The sequence below is a fragment of the Dendronephthya gigantea genome, unplaced genomic scaffold, assembly GCF_004324835.1.
Source record: "Dendronephthya gigantea isolate DGI-Jeju-01 unplaced genomic scaffold, DenGig_1.0 000283F, whole genome shotgun sequence".
Classification (NCBI taxonomy): domain Eukaryota; kingdom Metazoa; phylum Cnidaria; class Anthozoa; order Malacalcyonacea; family Nephtheidae; genus Dendronephthya; species Dendronephthya gigantea.
Window position 1 is genome coordinate 79,182 of NW_021163293.1, and position 21,548 is coordinate 100,729.

Consider the following 21,548-nt stretch of genomic DNA (forward strand, 5'->3'; position numbering starts at 1 on the left):
CCCGGTATACTCCGCCATGTTTATGTACTTCTTACGGAAGTCACAATCTTAACGCTTTAAAATTTCCGCGCTGCCAAACAGTAATACGTCATGTATTTTCGTATCGGTACTGCTAGTGGAAGTATATCTTAACCTCCCTACTAACGAGTAAAAGACAGTGTTCTAAAGCTCACCAAACTCAACAAGCTTAATTATGAGTTTCCGTGTTCATATCCGTGATTTCTTAACTCTTATTTTTTTCGCTTGTCCTGGTCGACCGCAAGTAAAATGACCACCAACGTTGGCGGCTGTTTAATTATTAGTTGCTAATTGATATAATCTTGTGAAAGATCAACACGAACAGCTCATGTTTCCAGACAATTAAATATTACTTAAAGGCTTTCCAAATGGTTCTTTTCTTTACTTCGTCTCGAATCTTGAAGTGTCCGAATAGGTCTATTTCAGTAGAGGACCACAGTCGTGCAAGTTAAGACGATTTTCTGATAGTTTTTCCATAATTTGACAAGACAGGGTCTTATCGATCTTCTTACATGCCACGTATTTGAATTTAATTGACTTGCTTGAAATTTCGGGATCGAGAATCTCAACCGCACTTTACTCGTAATAGCTGCAACACATTGATGACTTCGGTTTGGGATGTGTTCCACAGACCGACGTGAGAGCCTAACTTGGTTGTCGTTCTCCGGAGGCCGTAGCAATGTCTCTTGCGGTAATTCCCATCAGTTTGTTGTACGAAGAGTAACGTGTGATGTCGTTTTCAGCTGCTTGGATGTTGGCGGCTGCGTCTTTGTCGCCAGTATAATTTGCAACACCAAATTCTCTCTAGGAGTTCTGTTCCATTGAAGGTTTGCTTTACTGCCCATTCGGAGACAGGTTTCTCAAAGAAATTCCGGGCAGTTCTTAAAAAGTGCTGTCTAGACCAATGTCGCTAGGTTTCTTCCTCGAGTAATCCAATCTGCGATGTTGAATTCTCCTACTAACCAATACCAGTCGTTAGATGTACGAAATGAATAATGATAATAACATAAAATTTGCATAGCATGACTAAATCGTCAGGCTGGCTACGCTACTGAACGTCAGTTTCCTTTTAATGAGCTTTAATTCTCTCTGTTCTTTGAGCGTATAATCCTTGCTTCCAATTCCGCACTTCTCACACTTACAACCTCCACAGCGCGGTGAGCATGTTACGCCAAGACCTTCAATATTGTAGAAATCTTTGACCTCGAGTGCATTGATGTAGTTTACTAGGACACTCGTCAGTTCACTGGTTGGTTGAGTCTCTTTGATGCTCGGATGTTTCCCGCCAATGCACTTTCCAAACTGGTTTCTCGATAACAGAAGATGTCCCTCTCTTCTCTCTACTTGCGGATTAAATCCTGCATACTCATAACCAATCATCAGGTTGAGTTGTCCAGTTGGTCTTGCGATTTCAGCAACACTACGGCTTTGAACAGGTGGAGAGCACCATCAAGCCTGACAGCATTGATCTCGTTGACGTAACAGTTAGCTAGATCGTTACTTAAGAAGTTAAAATATTGTAGACATAGCCAAAGCCCGCCGCAAACATCTTAGATTGTAAACCTACTTGATCTGAAAATGCCACTGTAATTGTATGTGGTGCCACCATCCAAAGATAATTCGACAGGGATAAGTCCAGTGACATTCAGCCGAGGTGTAACGCAATATGCTTGTTCTGGACTGATAAGCTCTGCTGCTGACTCCAAATTTTTGTTAAAGCGACACGCGACATCTTTAGAGGAATTGTAACACGGCCCCCCAATGTACACAACAGTCCCTCCTAATTCAATCCCTGACCTTGGTGAAAGTACCAGATCTGCAAAAAGACATTATCTCAATTATCATAAATAAAAAAACCGATAACATAACGGAAATAATAATATTGATCGAACTATTTGCAGTGTCGGAGACAACGCGATAATTCTCATTCTCATAATAGTTTGTGGTTCTTCTAATGTGAAAACAACCAAAATTTTGAACTAGTATAGGATGTAAGCAGCAACATTCTCATTGGCTAAGGCAGATAGTTTGTATTTTATTGAGAACTTCGCCAACTATTTTGCAAAAAACTCTTCACAAACTAAAATGAGCAAGTTTATTTCGGCATGGGCAAATTAACATATCGATCATCGTTAAACAACTCGAATATACATGCAGTTTAAGAGTGTTGTGCATGAGCGATGAACGAGGAACGATACATATTTCATATAAGCTACCAAATGTTTTAAACAGGCATGTGCCTATTTCGTTTACTCCGTATTACTTTGCTGTATTGAATCATACAGTTTATTTAATTGTATACGATCTTGATATACCGCGTTTTCAAAACCAGGGGCCGGTTGTTCAAAAACAGGTTAAATTTAACCCTGGGTTAGTGCTAAACCTGGGTTAAAATGCTTAACCCTAGGTTAGCTAAACTTGGGTTAAAACGGTGTTGTTAAAATCAGGGTTAGCGGTAGGGCTAGACGCAGGGTTAAAATATTTAACCTAAGAATAAGATTAAATTTATTTTAAGGACTAAATTGGATATAAGAACGTTTTCGATTGGTCAATAAACGAGCCTCAAAACTTTACCCGACGAGGATATATTGTCAGTCGAAAAATTATATTGCGTGAGAGCAGCGTTGCGATATCTAGACAATGTCGATGTTCAATAAAATTAGGCAAATTATAAACAATCTATAATCTATTTTAAAAAAGGCATTCTTTGATTATTCAAAATTCGGGAACAAACGTAGCGTTTCCACTTGCTGCCAATCAAAAGAATCGACTTTTGGCATCTGAAACAAATATTTCGATTACGATGTTTCAATTTGTACGGTTGTATTCATTTATCGTGTGTTGCATTGAAGCGAAGATAAATAAATCAATACATTAGCTGAAACCGAACGAAATCAAACTTGAATAATTCTTTGCTGTCAAAATTATTCGTAAAACCTTTTAAAAATGTTTAATTCATGACGAATTATACGTGTTTACGTGTTTCAGCTCCTTATTCATCCATTTTGAATCGAAGTTAACCCAGGATTAAAAAGTTAACCCACCTTGCTAGCCGGGGTAATTTTTTTTATCAATTTTAACCCAGGGTTAACGCTAACCGAGCTTTGTGCAACGCAAATCAACCAAAGTTTAAAATTTAACCCTGGGTTAGGCATTTTTAACCCTGGGTTAGCGTTAACCGGTTTTTGAACAACCAGCCCCAGGGCTACGAAAATCATGCAGAAATTTGGTGCTTTGGTTTAAATTAACGTGGAGTTACTGCATTGCATGCATACATGTATTTATTCCTAGTTCTCAGTATAAAAATGCAAAACTTTAATTCAGCGTTGCCTTGGACCTTGCCCAAAGTTTGTCGACCTCTGGATCGTTATCAACTGGTTGAAGGCTTTAGCCTGACAGACGAAAGCTCACGAAATAATGATTATGTTTTACGAGCACGTCTGTAATTTTCATTATGATTAACCCTGGATACATTTTGAATTACTTATCTTTTGACGTTCGTTCGGTCAACTGATTTTTTTCAAACGCAAATACAGATTTCGTATGGTTGTCGGTTGTACCGCCTCATAAAAGTAATATTTTTTTTTAATTATTACAGAAACAATTTCGAAGTACAGAAAAAATAATATTACCGAAAAACAAAATCCGGAAGTCGAATAATGTAAGGAGTGCTCAATGCAAGGCTTTACTCGATGTATTTTATAACAAACCTCAAAAACCACTATGCGTGGATTGAGCAAATCAATACAAAAGCCGCGCAGTCATTTCTTTTTCTCACTAATTTCTGGTAATCAAAACGTCTTTCTTCACCTTCCGTTAAATTGCAAAAAAGATGTATACGCGTTTGTATGCAATACAGTCTGGATTGAATTTCTCAGTTTAACATGCAATCACCTTTATTTTTATCAAAATTATTATCAAAAATATTCATCAATATTCACCTTCGGCAGAAAACTGGTGAGAATAAAATTAATCATGAAGGACATAATTATAGAGCATCTCCCATGAATATAAACGCAAAAACCGAAAATTCAAATAGATTTTCCTCTGATTTAAATGAAAACCTGTTGTATACACTTAAATTTTACACAATTTATTGTACCACGTGCCTTGATCGATTTTTAGCGATCTCTTTTTTTTAAATGTGTTCATTCAAGCTCATCTGACAGGTTTAGTTCGGCTTGACTGTTTGTATTTCAAAAGAGAGCGACCGCTAAATGTCAGTTTCCATGCATTTGCACTCAATGGAAATCCGCCTTAAGACTCAGGTGTGCATGTACGGAAATGAACATTGTGTCGATGCTATACTCTGGGTCACCAACCGGGTAAGCTGAAAAACTCGCTTGACCATGGTGGGAATCTAACCTGCGACCTTTGGTTTGCTAGTGACCCAGATTACCATCATCATGTTCATTTGTTTAGTAGTATGTTATAATTAAGAGCCACAAACATATGTTATGTCTAGAAATTTATATATATATATATATATATATATATATATATATATATATATATATATATATATAAATATATATATATATATATATATATATATATATATATATATATATAAATTTCTAGACATAACATATGTTTGTGGCTCTGGGTTTATTGGCCATGTAGCTGAGTTGGCAGAGCATCGGACTAGTATACCGAAGGCCGCGGGTTCAAATCCTGCTGTGGTAAAGTAGAATTTTCAACTTGCCATGGCGGGCTGCAACTTGGTGTCATATTCTACTACAAATTCATTCCTATTCCCGAGTACCATCCTCATGCAAATAATTAAACCACCTATTGAGGTGACAAGCTGTCGATATCGAAGAAACTAGTATTGTTTCGAAATATCAAAAACCCGTGTTGGCCAATGTAGCTCAGTTGGCAGAGCATCGGACTAGTATACCGAAGGCCGCGGGTTCAAATCCTGCCGTGGTCAAGTAGAATTTTCTACTTGCCATAACGGGCTGCAACTTGGTGTCATATTCTACTACAAATTCATTCCTATTCCCGAGTACCATCCTCATGCAAATAACTAAACCACCTATTGAGCTGACAAGCTGTCGATATCGAAGAAACTAGTATCGTTTCGAAATATCAAAAACCCGTGCATGTTGGCCATATAGCTCAATTGGCAGAGCATGTATATATATATACATTACCGCCTCCTAACGCACAGCCAGTATTTTTAACTGTTTCTCCATCAACTTGGAAGATCCACATCCCAGGAATTTCATAGTTTGATGTTGATGTGATGTTGATAATGGCAGGAGTGCGTGAGTTTGGAATATTAAAATATCGAAATCCATCCCCCGCATTAAAACCAGCCTAAAAATTGTGTTAAGAAAAGCAGTTCACACGTCTGCATACTGGTTCATCTGGGTGCAGGTATGAAAATGCATCAAGAAGCTAAGGCGGGAAACGTTTTCGTGATCAGTACGCATCTTATCCTCAGCTATTTCTATGGGTGTAGGCCAGTGATCACTATAATACGACTGGAACCATAAGTTCAATAATTTTAGATTTTTAAAGGTTTTAAAAATCTTTAAAATAGCTTTTTAAATCTGTGTACATAACTTCAATTTTATATATATTGTATCCTCTCTTGTAACTTGTAACTTGTAACTACTACTACTACTACTACTACTACTACTACTACTACTACTACTACTACTACTACTACTACTACTACTACTACTACTACTACTACTACTACTACTACTACTACTCTTACTACTATACTACTACTACTACTACCACTACTACTACTGCTGCTGCTGCTGCTGCTGCTGCCGCCGCCGCCGCCGCCGCCGCCGCCGCCGCCGCCACCACCACCACCACCACCACCACCACCACCACCACCACCACCACCACCACCACCACCACCACCACCCCCACCACCACCACCACTACTACTACTACTACTACTACTACTACTACTACTACTACTACTACTACTACTACTACTACTACTATTACTACTACCATAATAGCCCGTGCGTAGCCCGTAATACGACACCCAGCAAAAATGCTCAATTCTAAACAAATGTTTCCCAGTGGCCAAAATTTCCCGTAGTTCTAAGGTTTTGTGGAAAACGCGGACTCCGGATAGGCATACGCAGTAATGAGGCATAATTATTATGCTCCTACACCAAATCACTATAAATATAAAGAAGGTAATATTCTAGAGTCCGCGCAGCCCGCAGATCGCAGTCCGCTTTTTCCACCAAACCGAGTTCTAAAGCTTATGCTTATTGGATATTATGCGATAGAGTATACCTTGGCTACACCTCCATCGCACTATCCAATAAGCATAAGCTTTAGAACTCTGCAAAATTCGGCCTTGCTGGGTGTCGGCAAGCTATCTTGCGAGTTTTCACAGACTGTACAGGCGTAAATTCAAACCGTGCTCAGGCTATATCGATACACGCCACGGTTTAAATCAGTGGATAATGTTTGTAGCTATAAAAAGTAGTAGCTATAATGCTTACGTTGAACAATAACATCTTATTAACCGAGCGCGAGGTCTTTACCGAGAAATAAAGGACCGAGTTCTTTTTGAACAGAACGAGCTGGAAGAGCTATGCTTGTAAAAACATATCGATCGAGCTCCGATAAGACCGAGTAAGCGAGGTTAATAAAAAGTTTATGATATGGCATAAAACATTACTAATGACATATATGCTATTACATTTTTTTATTTTTTATAATGGTCCTAAATCAATGAACAATTCGCAAATCGGCTTCTTACGGTAATGTCCAGAAATAACGTAGCAAAAACCGCGCTTAACCCAGGCCTAGGTGGAACCTCGATTAGGTCGCGCTCTTTGAGATTTCATCATTTGTAAGAATGATGCCAAAATTATCGTCCTAAGTTTGAGAATGAGCTCCTGTCTAACAATCCACCAAATTTAGTGGCACAAAAAATGGCGAAAAAGATTATATAGCTATGGTTCGCGATTTTAGAAAGTCGCAATAGTTATCAGGCTTCTTGAGTGCCTTCCTTTTGATTATTTTTTTCTCAGTCATCTCCTTATCTGTTTCACAGATTTGGAATTGTTAGTCGGTGGTGTAGCCATCATCGACAATATAGGAGCAGGCATATTCATATAAAGACAACTGATTTGAAAAGGAATTAATCATCAACTAACCCCCTCCCCCCCTCACTCGCAATTATCGCGCTGATCACGCTACTGCTTTAAATTTTAAATCATGGAATATCTGGAAAATATAAAAAGGGGACAAGATCGTATATGTTTATCTCGTATATGTTTATCTTAGGTAAAAATTATTTCGCACATTGTTCACAAACCTGGGCAGGAATGCTGTTGCTGAAAGTCCCAAAAGTCCATTCAATTTTGTTATAGTAGAATATTGAAAATGAGCTTACACCATCTGTTGCCAGTATCGTCTGAAATGTATTCTATATAATAAAGTGAGCATTTCATTGTATAATTTGATTATTAAAAGGAAAAGAAAAATGTAGCCAGGCTTAATTTCTCTCAATAAATTCTCAAATAAGCTTTGACGCGTTCTCTTGCAGTTATAAAATCTGTCATAATAATCTTGACGTGTAATATGCCAAGAATTGTTTCAAGATATTGTTTCTTGTTATGATGTAAATTGTATTGGTTCCCGGCATGTTTTCTCGATCACACTTTAGCTAGCCCTCCTCTGGTTTGAATGCATACAGAGCCTCAATTTTTTTAAATTTTTTATCAACATTTCCATAAAAACAATTAATTTTGCCTGGTCCCGCAAAAATGAATTAGAAAAGGGTAGATAGATAGATGGATAGATAGATGGTTTATTGACTTAAAACTTGCAGCCTCGGCAATAGGCTCCGGCTGAAAAACCTTAAGTGTTACAAAAAGTATGATCTATGTTATTAAAATCCATAAAAGTGGAGGTTCAATTGGTAAAACTATCTATTTACATTATTTAGTGTCTCAGATATATTATACGTATTTACTAGAATTGAAATTGATAAAATCGTTTTTAAATCTAATTGTTCTACAGTTTGGAACTTGAAATATTCTTCTTTCTCTCAGAGATGCCTCAGATAGATTTAATGCTGGTAATAAATGGTGTAATTTGTCTTGCGGATCATTAACAATTTGCCGAAAAAGCTTATCGGTCAAATTTTGTCTTCGATCGAACAGTGACAAGAGACCTAGTTGATTAAGTGCATCCTCGTACGAATGTTCGGGGAGGATTATTCTGCAAGCTCGGCGTTGTAATCTTTCGAGATCGTCTGACAGGTATTTTGTAAGGGAATCGTGGAATACTTCGCACGCGTATTCAGCAACCGGCCGAATACAAGTAACATAGAACAAGAGAAGATCCTTGGATGGTAACTTTGCCCGTTTCAATTGTCGCAAGAAGTATAGACGAGTTGAAATCTTCTTGCATACAGTCTCAATATGTTTATTCCATTTGAGGTTGTCGGAGATGGTTAAACCGAGTAGTTTTTCACACTGGACTACTTCGATGTTTTGTTCGTTGATAATAATAGGATCAAACTCTCTCTTTACAGTTGAGAAACTTATTCGAAGTTCCTTGCATTTGGACTCTTTTAACTGCATACCATCACTTCTGGATTTTAAGGAGAATTCGTTGACATACGCTTGCATTATACTAGGTTGATCTTTATTTATGACTTCAGACATAGTTGAATCGTCTACGTATTTCCAAAGGTTCTTGTTATCAGCAACATCAAGGTCGTCCATCATGATTAAGAAAAGCCAAGGGCCTAATTTTGTCCCCTGGGGGACACCCGCTGGCACAGCCTTCCACTCGGAAAAACAGTCATCGCTAAGTTTAACTCTCTGACTGCGATCAGTGAGGAAGTCTAAGATCCAATGCAATATAGGTTTTGGGATGTTGTATTTTAACAGTTTTCGTGCGAGGATATGATGATCTATCATGTCGAAAGCTTTACGAAAGTCAAAAAGCATAATTCTGATTGTAGAGCCATTTCCGTCCGTGTTTTTATTCCAAAAATGCAACATGCTGATAAGGGCATACGTAGTGCTTGAATTCGGGATGGATCCGAATTGCCTTTTATCAATTGTGGCTAATACCGCAGGTTTTAGGTGTTGTTCAACCACGAATTCTTCGGCCAGTTTTGATAAAATAGGTGTTAATGATATTGGACGTAGGTTGTTATTAATGTCAGTTATGGGTTTCTTTTTAGGGATAGCAATAATGTCGGCCTCTTTCCAAGATTGTGGAATACGGCATTCGCGCGTAAGAACATCTAGGATCTCTTTGACTGGAAGTTCCAATAAATCAGCATTCTCTTTTAACACCCATGTTGGTATTCCATCAGGGCCGTGGGCTTTCCTTGGATTAAGCGTTGACAGTTTTTTAAATACGTCTCCTGCAGCAATTGTGACAGTAGAATCATTAGCTGCGCCAAATAACAGATCTTGGTAATTCTCTGGAGTGAGAGGAGTAAATTCAGCCATTGGGGAAAGAAAAGAATCATTTATCTCGTTTGCAATATCTACTTTATCTGTTTCCGTAAGGTGTTCATCAGGTCTTAAGGCTTTAAGGATTTCTTCGTTATTTCCGCTAGTAGATTTTGCTCCACTGAGCTTCTTAACCTCATTCCACCAAGAGGATGGTTTACATTCTTTAAGATGTTGAATGCTATTTTCATAATGCTTCGCACGACAACTTTTCCTTTTGCGGTTTACTTTATTTCTCAAGTACTTGAATTGGGTAATATTTCCTTGGTTAAGAGCTTTCTGGCGTTTCTTAATTAATAATGATAATTTTGAGTTCATCCAGGGAGGTTCATTACACCGAGATGTAGTTGAGCGCAGTGGGAGAATATAATCCAGACCAGTAGTTACAATGGTTTCCAAGAGGGAGATTTTTTCTGTGCAAGAAGGGGCTTTGTCAAACATGCTGGGAATGTCCAACAGTTCCAAATATTTACGGAATGCAAGACGGGAGCTCGGACGTAGATCTCTTTTCTTCACCACTCTTTTCTGCGCTCTTTGGGGTTGACATCGTTCTTTTGGTTTAAATTCTACAGACATATGATCAGAGAGACCGAATGGTGCATACTTTACCGGTTGATCGTAGTATTCGTAAAGATTTGTCAAGACGAGATCAAGAGTATTTCTGCCACGTGTTGGAAAGTTAACAAGTTGACGTAGGTTATAGCTTAGTTTTAATCGGTTGATATTTAACTGATTAAAGTCGCCCAGAATAATAAAACCACAATTAGGATAGCATGATTCCAATGTAGAGAGACAGTTGGATAAATAATCCAGCATTGCTGAGTCGTCAGCACTTGGGGGGTGGTATAAGGTCCCGACGACCAAGCTATTAAATCTTCTCGGCAGTCTGGGCATCAGCATTTTGATCCATAACACCTCAAACAAGTCATTAGTTAAGTTTTCTATTAACTCAAAACCGATCGTATTTTCAATATAAGTACAAACGCCTCCGTGTTGGCCGTTAATTCTGTCTCTGCGGATGAGGTTATATCCTTCGATATTGACTACATTGTCGTGTATATGACTCTGTAGCCAAGTCTCCACTATGCTAATGAATTGGTAGTTTCCGCGTCGGACAACATCTTGTACTTCATCAATTTTTGGGGCTAATGACATTACATTAGATAAGAGAAAAGCAGGGACATAGTGGGTGTTGTTTTGGTTTGTCGAATCGATGGAATTACCGACTTGTCTGGGAGTGGGATTCATTGGTAGGCAAGGAATTCTGATCAAGTTGGTTTTTTTGGGACGTTTAGTGGCTTCCATATGTTTAGGGGTGGATTTTGTGCGTTGGGTAACCCAAACGGGTATATTTTGGCTTGGTAGGGTGGATAGGTTCGTCGATAGAAAAAAGGATCATCCAATGTAGTGAGGGACTTGTTGTTAGGGACAGGGTGGAAAAAATCACATCTGACATCCTTCAGACAATAACCTTTCCTCTGCAAAAAGGGGCAAAATACTCGGGATTTGTCACAGTACTGCGAATTGGAATGGTAGAAGTCGCACCGATTTCCTTTAGCACACCGACCACGCCGGGCCAAAAAAGGGCAGGGGGTGGATTTCTTGCGATCTTTATTTCTAATAGTATGGTGATTTTTCTGAGTATTACTATTAATCTGTTGTATGCCTGAATCTTTATTTCTAGGAGTATGGTGATTTTTCTGAGTGTCACTATTAACCTGCTGTGTGACTGCAGAATTCTTAACAAGGGAAACACTTTGGTTTCTATCATGGGATACTGGCTTTACTATGGGTGCTTTTTGCCGTGAATGCATTTTTTTAGCTTTTTGGGATCCTTGGCCATCATATCGAGTAGCTGATAACTCGGATGAAAAATGACCGCCAAGACTTCTTTTATGTTTTTGTTTTCGTCTATATTCCTCTATTTGGTCTTTAAAGCCAGTTGGTTGGTTTTGTTTGGTGGTTGTAGTAGGTTCCATCATTGGCGACGCGTGATGCTGTCCTCTTGAGGATCCGCATAGACTGCTGCAACTTCGACCACACTTGCATCTGAGCTGCGTTGACTCAGCTCATCATCTTTTTGATATGATTTCATTGTATTAAGCTCATCTTGGAGTCTTTGAACTTGTGTTTCAAGGACAGACCGTTTAAACTTTTCTTCTTCCAGGTCGATCTGAAGCCGAGTAATTTCACTTGTTAAATTTGCCACTATTGGCGTATGCTGGTCCTCACTAGTAATTGTCGATTGCACTGAATCCATCCTAGTTTTCAATATTTCTATCTCGAACAACAAATTTTCAATAGATTCTTCCAAAACAGTTTGACTGGGATTTTCTTTCAAGGTATTCTGACAGGGGTTTCCAGGGGGGGGTGTAAACAGGGTGATCAGGCATTCTTTAGCTTCCTTTCCAATCATACCATTAAATGATAGAGTATTTAACTTCCCAGGATACCACGTAGCGACAAAGTCAGAATCCTTGGCCTCAAATCTCTTCGAACTACCCCCAGCTGAACGCCATTTACCCTCGTATCCAAATGACACTTTAATGAAATCTTGAAGAGATTCATAGTTCTCACACCATTTAAGACGCGAACCATCATATGCTATGCTTCTGGACACCACATACTCGTGCATTTTAAGAAAATCCCAATTCATATCGGCTCGATTGTGACTTGACTTAGACTGCTCAAGGCTGTCCTGTAAACGATCGTCGGCCATGGCGATTGTGTGTGTGGTCTAAGACAGTTCTTTTCGGAAATTATGGCAAAACGAACTCAAGAAACCAAGTATTAAAAATTTTAGCAATTAAATTAAAAATATCTTGGTAAAATAGTGAAAAATTTCAAAAAATTTGAGGAGCTCAAAATTTTGCATCCGCCATCTTGCGGTGCTTATCTATTCTGAGTTACCAACGGCGACATGGTAAACTGAAAATTTTTTTTAAATATTTCTAGGCAATTTGAGAGACAGTTGTATGAGGGCATATAGATTTTTTTAAAAAAGACGCCAATTTCTGGCGGTTACTGCGTCGCGCCAATCGTTGCATGCAACTGTGCCCCATTCCCTCTCAATATTTATTCCTTTAGAAAAATGTTTCTTTCTTAGGGTTTCTAGTAAATATAGCACTTCGTACAGAATATAGGGGTAAAACTGCATTATTGGTGCTAGGTATATGTAGCTAACGATATACGTGAATAAGGCTTAGTTTGGTATCATTTGGGAATCAGTTTGTACTGAAATTCAATAGCATCGGTCTGGCCGTTTTTACCCTTGGAAGGAAGGTGCGCTTTGATTGAGAAATGGCATAGAATGGCATACAAGGCTTTCATAGCATACAAGGCTTTCTATATCTAATCATTATTGAGCATGCGCAAAAAACACATTACTTGATGCGATACATTATCTGTATTAAATGAAGTTCCAGCGTGCCCAAACACGATTTGAAAACATAATGCAACTGTCATCAATTTTTTTAATTGAATAAGTTATTTATCATATAATAATGTAGCACGTGTTGCTAAATTATTTTATGTATATCATTTATAGCTATAATAGCATATCGTGCAATCGTGCAATGTGGAAAAACATGCACTCGTGAGTTTTTCAAAGACTTAAAATTGCACTCGTCCTTTTGACTCGTGCTATTTTGAGGTCTTTGACTCGTGCATGTTTTTTCCAAATTGCGCTCGAAACCATGCTATTATTTATACAAATAAGATTTGAATGGATATGCAAATCATTCACAATCATTAGTGTCTGTATTTTTCTGATACAAAAATGCTGTATGTAACTGATTTCCATATCTATTCAAACTTATTTGTATGGGTACACAGCAAAAAATCATTTTCTTATTTCAAGAAAAAAAAAACTCATTTTAAGAAAATTTTCTTAAAATGAGTTCAAATTTTCTTGGGAGAATAATAAGAAAATTTTCTTACTTTTTTTCTTAAGAAATTTTTTCTTACGAAAATTTTCTCAAAATAAGAAAAGTTGCACACAAATAATTTCTCAGTTTAAGAAAATTTTCTTGAAATTAGGCTAAAATTTCTTATAGAATGTTCATAATGAGAAAAATTTTCTTAAGAAATTTTTCTTAATATAAGAAATATTTCCAAGAAAATATTTTCTTATAATAAGAAAAGTTAATTCTCAAGAAACCCTAGAAAACTCTGACATGATATTTTGTTATAAGTAAGAATGTAATGTAAATTTACTAAAATATTCATGAGTCATAATATAGAATACACAGCAGACATTAATACATGAGAATTATAGGTCCTACATGATTATTTAGAAATACAGAGAAATGATTATATATAATATTGCACCAAGGCTTTGAAGGTTTTCTATTTGTCCAGTGTTTATTTGACCATGTTTTTAAATATCAATTATTGCAGTGCAGATCAATTATTGTAAAAGGATTTTTGTGGTGCTTAAAATCAGATGAGACATCATCAGATAAATTTGAGAGTAAATAATTTAAAAATTGGTGTGAAGTAAATCCTAAGTTCACACTTAACTTAAAATAAAACTTTGTAATCATGTTAGGAATTGAGTACATCAAACAAAAAATACTGGTAAATGATAATTTAGCTACTCTGGGGAATTTTAAGCTATTCTTTAGCTATCGCTTGCAATACCGGCATCTTTAAGAAAACTACTTTAAGACCATTATCAAATACACCCATCCTTCAACCCATTCTACACTGCTTTTCTACCTCCCTATGATAGTTTAAATTCCAATCAATTCACCATGAAAATGCATGTAATTAAAACAATATATAGATAGAGGCCTTATCCAATGAAATCAAATGGTGTTAAATCCAAAAATTGTCCCTAACAAAATATGTATGGGTAAATGTATCTGAAGGCAAAATAGAGAGCTTTGTGATAATTTTAATGATATAGGCAGACTCTGATGCACAATTTATACCCTTTGAAACAGTCGCAACCCTACTGTGGAGAAGCACTGTTACATTTAATAACCCCTCTGGATTTAGTATCAATCTAAAAATACAACTCAACTCTAATCCTACATTTCAAACAAAGACATTAGAAAGACTGCCATAGGCTGCTCTAGGCCATAATTGCTGAGGAATTCTAAGGTATTGTTTAGCTAGCCAACTATTTGACTATATAAACAGATAATAACATGGAAAATCATAGCGCAAATCATTAAACGATGAAGAAAGACCTAAATACAATTCTTGATCTATAATTGGGTGGACTAAGGCTAACAAAGGCTGACAAATAAAGGTTTATACGTTGTATATAATAACAGCATGTTGGCATATGACATCATGAAACATCAACTCACCTTATGAAATACCACAAATTTGCGCCGATATAGTGTATATTTTCTCACATCCTAAACGTATCTTTATCGGTAATATATAAAGTTAATAACAAGATACAAATGCCATATCCGCCATAAAGAACCATATTTCTTTAATATGCGTTAATAGCGTTATACTGTTATAGGTTGTTTCGTTAAGTATTCAAATTTCCCTCGTGGTCTACGCTCGAAAGGCATAATGGGATAAATGGAATAATCATGCTCTGCGTCAGGCTGGACCATACAATTATCAGTATTAAACCTTTGAATGCTTTGAATTATCTCACGCTTCTGTAAATGAAAACAGCATTTTGCAAACATTATATCATGACTTTGTTCTATTTTAACAGTTCTTGACCGAATATGTCACGCCATGCTTGTAAAGTGCAAGTACGAAAAGCTTCATTGTTGACTAGGGCACTTTACTCATACTGATAATTAGCTAAATTGATAAAATCATCCAATGATCAGAACGAAAAACAATAAAATATGAACCATATAACTCTCTGAAATCAACAAACTTCAACAATGAGGAACATTTGAAACAAAAGTAATTTTGAAGTTTACTCTGAGCTGAAATTCTTCAAATTTAATGCGAAGAGCATTTTCTTAGTTTAAGAATATATATTTCTTATAACAAGAAATTGATATCTCAATATTTTCTTAAGAAAACAATTTCTCATTTTAAGAAAAACATTTTCTTATGATAAGAAAGTGATATCTCTGATATTTTCTCGAGAAATAATTTTCTTATTTCAAGAAAATGTTTTCTCAAATTAAGAAGAAAAATATCTTAAGAAAATATTTTCTCAAAATAAGAAAATTATTTCTTGAAACAAGTAAATATTTTCTTAAAACAAGAAAATTCAATTTCTTAAGAAATTCATTTTTTGCTGTGATATACAAGGTGGGCATGTGACCTAATTTGAAATTTGGTTGTGTATAAACCTCATTAATAATTATTCATGAATTTTACCAAAGTTGTTCCAATAAAATATTCTTGATTTTTGACATTGTCTCGTTTTATAACTTGTTAATATCTCGCTATTATTTTTCAATTCGTTATACGTGCTCATTACCGTACTTTGTGAATATGTAGCATTGGTATTATCATGATTTTATAATTTTATATTATTTCTCTAAACATTACCCGCAGAGCTCGAGATCCATAGCGAGCTACATTCAGCCAAGTAACAATCAGGACCCATTTTGCTGTGAAGCTTCTTTGACGAACGAAATGCTTTCTAATTTCGTCTGAGGCTCTCGTTCGAATAGCAAGCTCTTGCGTTTCTCTGTAATAGACATTGCCACCATTTCCGGTATCAACATCAGCCCAAAAGGGGGCGATAATACGTTGATTATTTCCAAGAGGGAATGGATCAGGTGTGTACTGTGACACTTCGCGGAGAAAAGAAATCACTCCATTCGTATTGACCTAATTGGAATATAACTATCCATTGTTAGTGCGAAAAATACAATAGAGGTTACGATAACCTATATATATATATATATATATATATATATATATATATATATATATTATATATTATATATATATATATATATATTATATATATATATATATATATATATATATATATATATATATATATAGCATCGATCAAAAGGGCCACGGAAAAGGATGTGGGAAGAAACAAAATATGCCCCAAATAAAGACAAAGATGTCTTCTCTGGTAACTGAACTTGTCCCTTTTTAACTGATTAATAAAATAAATGTGTAAATTAAATTAAAAAAACCTTGCCGACGCGGTCTTTACTTGTGTTTAGTATTACTTGGTGCATTTTTGTTTATAGGCGACAAAAATTTGACAAATAGTACGCAATCAACGGCTTACGGCCCGATTATATGGAGAGTTTTCAGCCCGGGCTGACTATAATGCCAGTCAAATTAGCTAAACTAATCTGACTGCTTCATGCTGTTTTATCTTGTTGGCAATAAAATCAGAATTGACGAACTGGCCTAGCTAACAACGTATCAGGTTTTTATTTTATCATCTTTGTCCCATCGCAATTGTGCTTTGCGTTATAATTTCACAACAACGGATATCTTGCCTTCATTTTCCTCCAAATCTTTGTGTATCGTAGCCTCAATTTTGATTTGCCTGATTTTCAGCCCTTCGGCTTGGCAATTCAAGCTCAGGCTGAAACAAATTACATGACGGAAATTTTTATCCCGGCTTGCCCCAACCAGGCTAAAATCAGTCAACCAGAGTTGAAAATTTCGTGATGTAATCGCACGATCGCTCTTATTAGTGCTTCATAAGCCCCGTTTACACCTGTAAAGACCGGTAATCAACAACTTCCTGATTGGCTAAGACAATAAAAGTTTGTACTTGAATCAAAACGCTAGCAATTAGCTGTGATTTCGAAAATATTTTTAAAAAATTTTGTGCAAAATAAAATGTTGATAAAAGTGAGGAATAAAAATAAAAAAATGGATGAAGTAATTACTGCTCAAGAGTATAAGTGGTTCTTAATCTCTAAGCTTAGAAGTGTTTTAAAAGACAGGTGTGTGTTTTATTCGTTCATTGTTTACTGTTAGGATGCAGTTTATAATGTAATTTCATTTTTACAAATATGACGGTAAATATGAGCCTGGTATACATGTTATAAACCATCGCTTTTCAGGCATTACATAATATTTTAAGCATTCGTCTAGCAGCAGAGGAAATTTTTTGCTTGGTTTTAAATGGCGTGTGTTGCTAAATGCATGTATCTCTAATTAAATATGTGCAGGTGACAGTGAACGCCTTGTCGCCTGTGTTAATTACGAATTCTTTGAATCAAATTGCTTTCATTATTTGCCTTGTCATTGACACTTTCACCCAATAACTGCTATATTGATTCAAATACAAGCATCTCTTTGCACTTTAACAAAAACCACTAAAAGATTTAAATTTAAAATCACGTAATTTTTAACTTATAGATGCATAAGTATATAAAAGCGAGATAATATAGCATTGAGTGCAAATGATGCAGTCAACTTTTGTATAATAATAACGACCCAAGTATACAAGCATCACTTAACACCGCGCATGCATGAAAAACGAAATATAACTAGGGTGTGTGGTCGCTATATAACTTTTCCACGATAGGTATACAAACTGTACTTACAAACAGGGAGTCATGTTCATCGTCGAAGAAAGGGAAGGAAAATGCAATATTTACACGACCAGAACTTTCGTCATCATTAGAAGGTACCGATGTATCGCCATTACTGGGTCCATAAGAATATAAATCTTCAAGTTCTATTCGCGTATAAGCAAATGGAGCGAGATAGAAAAAAACAGAAGCAAGTACGAAAGACTTCATACTTCTGGCTTATCCAAAAAGATGCTTCTGTGTATAATAAGCATTAATTATTAAAAGCTCTTCCAAGAAATGTATCATATGTATGAGATAATTATCATTTCAACGCATGTTTTGACCATAATTGACGCGTGTTTATAGCCATAACCAATAATATTACAGTGAAATAAAAAATATTATGTTTCTCTTCTGCCCATAATGACACAACAAAGAAATAACATGTACATCATTATTTTATTACCATTAATATAATTTCATCTGATTCAATATTAGTGTTCTTAAATAATATTCTTGTACGTTTGCATGGTGACAGTCGATAAGTAATCAAGCTTGTAGGTACACCACGTAAGTATGATTACTGCAAAGCTTAGGGTCCGTTAACCCGGGCTTTCATCAGTGCAATTATCTAAATACACATTCGCATGTCACTTTATTAGGACTAACGTGATATTTAAGTGACCTGTGAATGTGTATTCAAGTAATATTATTGCACTGATGAAGGCCCGGCTTAACGGACCGAAATCCTTGCAGTAATATATACTTACGAGGTGTACCTACAAAATGAATTACTTATGTTCTTAAATAGTTTGCAAAATGACAGTTAAATGCTGACGTTCTTATTGAAATGCAAACTTTTTGTCAAACCTTTTGTGATTAACAATCAGCAAGTTGTTAAATACGTTCTTCTAGTGTCCTACGGGAGACGAGAATTTGGGGGGGGGCACATATTCATATATTTATATTGACAGACCTGTAAAGACAGTGGATTTGAAAAGAAATTAATCTTTCACAACATGAACATATGAGTATATGAATACGCCTCCCCCCCCCAATTATCGTCTCCACACGCCACTGCGTTCTTCACAAATTTTGCGAAAGCGTACAAACACCATGCCCATTGAACGTCCAAGGTCCATGACATAGGATTTGGGCTTTTATTTTTTACCAATTAGCAGCGGGCGGTGTCCTCGCCTTTCCTGCAAACTGATTTGCTGTAGCAGGGGGCGGAATTTTACGATATCTGGCCACTGTCCGGAATCCTATATTTTATGCTCGAGCGGAAGCGTATTTGTTTTTCTATTAATGCTGTAAATTCTGCTATATTAAAAATGCATACGCTAACTTATTTTCTGGGTGTAAATTTGTTTGTAAAATTTTGTTCCGTGCACTTCCAGCTCAAACATACATTTCTGCATGATTATGTCATGTCATATTTTAGTAAAGCGGGTGAAAATAAAATCTCCAAGCGGAATTAGTATAATCCTCTACGCTTAAATAGGCACTCTCTATGCTGCAAAAATTCAACAAACACACTACACGAACTTAGTGCGGACAACCGTACAACTCGAGTCTGATCACAGGAACGACGTGCCATGTTTTTGGCAACACGCGAATGTATCGAGCATTGATATGGATTTTAAATGTGTGGATAACAATCGAATTTCGGTCTCTGTTGCTTTCAAAAATCTACAAAGATAAATAAAAAGAATAGTTTAGTTACCTTGAAATTTTGAAAATAAAATTACGGCTTTAATTTATCTCTAATGTTTTTTAAATTCATAATATAAATTAATTGAACAAACAAATAAATAAAATTTATATAAACCCCGATTTAATGGTGCTTGCATTAACATGTGCAACGTGCAAGTAAATTTGCATGCTTTCTATTGTCATATTCCATCCTAATTCATATCCTCTTGCGCGTTTCTCCCATAAAAAATTTAAATTGGACAGAAAAATAATTTTAAAAGTCTCGCAAACGTTGCCCTTCTTGATATTACAATCAATCGATTCAAATAATTATAATGCTTCGTGCGTTTGAATACCTTTGTCCCTTCTGACTCTCTATAAGCAGTCCAATCTTTGCCATCATTGCTGTATGTAACCGAGTAGGACTTCGCCCACGCTGCACCATAGCATGATCCCTGAGTTGCAATTGCTGACACAGTTGTCAATTTTCCTAAATCAATTTGAAGCCACGAGCCTTCTCTTCTAGATGGCCCCCAAGAACAAGGAGAATTTGCTTTATTCAATCTCCCAGAGAAGGGTGGATGGATACTGTTATAAACTGAGGATGCTGTGATTGCCGAATCAGGTATTGTGCCATTTTCTATCCCCAATGGGTTCATGTTGGTGCATGGAACTAAGAAAAATTACTCTCTTTTATGTTTGGGGTTACAAAATAGCCAAAAATACTCATGTCCCTAAAACTTGGTTCAATGTCTAAGCTAAAGGTAATTTAAATTTCGCTTTTTGTTCATACATCCAGTAAACTGTTATGGGTTTTAGAAGCGTACATAATTGAAAATTAAACGAGACTTACCTGTAAGTTGATGTTTGACGATGATTCTACGAGTGTTTGTTATGGAGCTATGGAGTAACATGAGATATGCGCGGAAAGCCTGCCCAGATCAAAGTTCAAAGCTGGAGAATCATGGCAATATTCTTAAGGAGGGAAGGAACAACATACACAGAATACAACTCTGGAATCTAAGGTGGGCAGTGACTCCTTAGCTCCAAAACCAACAGTCGTATAATCAACGTCAAATATCATGAAAGGTAAGTCTCGTTTAACTTTCAATTCCCCAACGTGATTGGTTTTGTTCGATAAGGAGTCATATGAAACATTAAAGCGTCATGATACTGAGGAAATAGAAGTAAAGAAAAACAACAGAATGTACCAATGAATAATAGTTATCTTATATTTGACAAGAACAACATAGAGTCGTGAATTCAAAAGTATCTTTGAGTAACTTGGTATAACACACGGGTTTATTATTAATCCGCCAAGGAAGAAGTTAGAACTGTTGTAATGTTTACTTTTGTCTCTTCACAAGGGACATCATCATTAAGTAAAGCCACCAAATTAAATTATTTTCAGTGTTTGTGCCGGCCTCTGCTATAACAGCAGAGAATTTCTCAGACGGCATTTGGGCAGGTTTCGCGCGCATATCTCATGTGACTACTTAGCGAACATAACCAATTGCGATGTAGAATCAGATGGGACATTGAACATCATAAGTAAAGAATCTGTTTTATTTTTTCTCTGGATTTATCAACAGACGACTGGGATGGTATGTTAAATTATCGCAACTAATAACAAGTTGAGCAAAAATATTAAATTAAACACAAATATTAATTACGCGAGGAGTAGCAGCCCCCCCCCCCAACGCAACCTCCCAACACAATCCACATCCCTCGTTAGAATTGTGTGGGGAAGATAATTATTATAAATCATTATTGCCCGATAATTATGATTTTATTCTGGCAAAGAACGTTGTAATACGTAATTCTGTAAAAGAAACACGAATTTTTTTACGGATATTTAACTTAAAAAATCCTTGCATATGTTTCATTCAATGCTTAGCTTCTGCTAGATAGATGGAAGTATTTAGTG

General features: G+C 36.3%; 2 protein-coding genes across 2 annotated transcripts in view; both read right to left on the reverse strand.

Annotated features, from left to right (window-relative positions):
* LOC114541369 (sushi domain-containing protein 2-like) overlaps positions 1 to 18,154 on the reverse strand; it is a 73,581-nt gene extending 55,427 nt beyond the window's left edge. The window contains exons 1-5 of the mRNA XM_028561309.1: positions 17,957 to 18,154; positions 15,972 to 16,256; positions 7,325 to 7,435; positions 5,175 to 5,340; positions 1,586 to 1,834 (exon numbers count right to left, since the gene is read on the reverse strand). Of these exons, the coding sequence (XP_028417110.1) occupies positions 1,586 to 1,834; positions 5,175 to 5,340; positions 7,325 to 7,435; positions 15,972 to 16,256; positions 17,957 to 18,154 (1,009 nt within the window). The remainder of the gene's footprint in view (positions 1 to 1,585; positions 1,835 to 5,174; positions 5,341 to 7,324; positions 7,436 to 15,971; positions 16,257 to 17,956) is intronic.
* A 1,320-nt stretch (positions 18,155 to 19,474) lies between these two features.
* Positions 19,475 to 20,280, reverse strand: LOC114541364 (lactadherin-like). Its single transcript, XM_028561303.1, has 2 exons — positions 19,978 to 20,280; positions 19,475 to 19,618 (listed from the first exon to the last, which is right to left on the reverse strand). Exons 1-2 carry the CDS (start codon positions 20,278 to 20,280, stop codon positions 19,475 to 19,477), a joined length of 447 nt encoding a protein of 148 aa, XP_028417104.1.
* Positions 20,281 to 21,548: the final 1,268 nt, after the last annotated feature.

Coding starts and splice junctions, on each gene's coding strand:
- LOC114541364 (XM_028561303.1), bottom strand. CDS start 20,280: ATGAACCCATTGGGGATAGAAAATGGCACAATACCTGATTCGGCAATC. Junction 19,619..19,977: donor GAGAGTCAGAAGGGACAAAG/GTATTCAAACGC, acceptor TTATCTTTGTAG/ATTTTTGAAAGCAACAGAGA.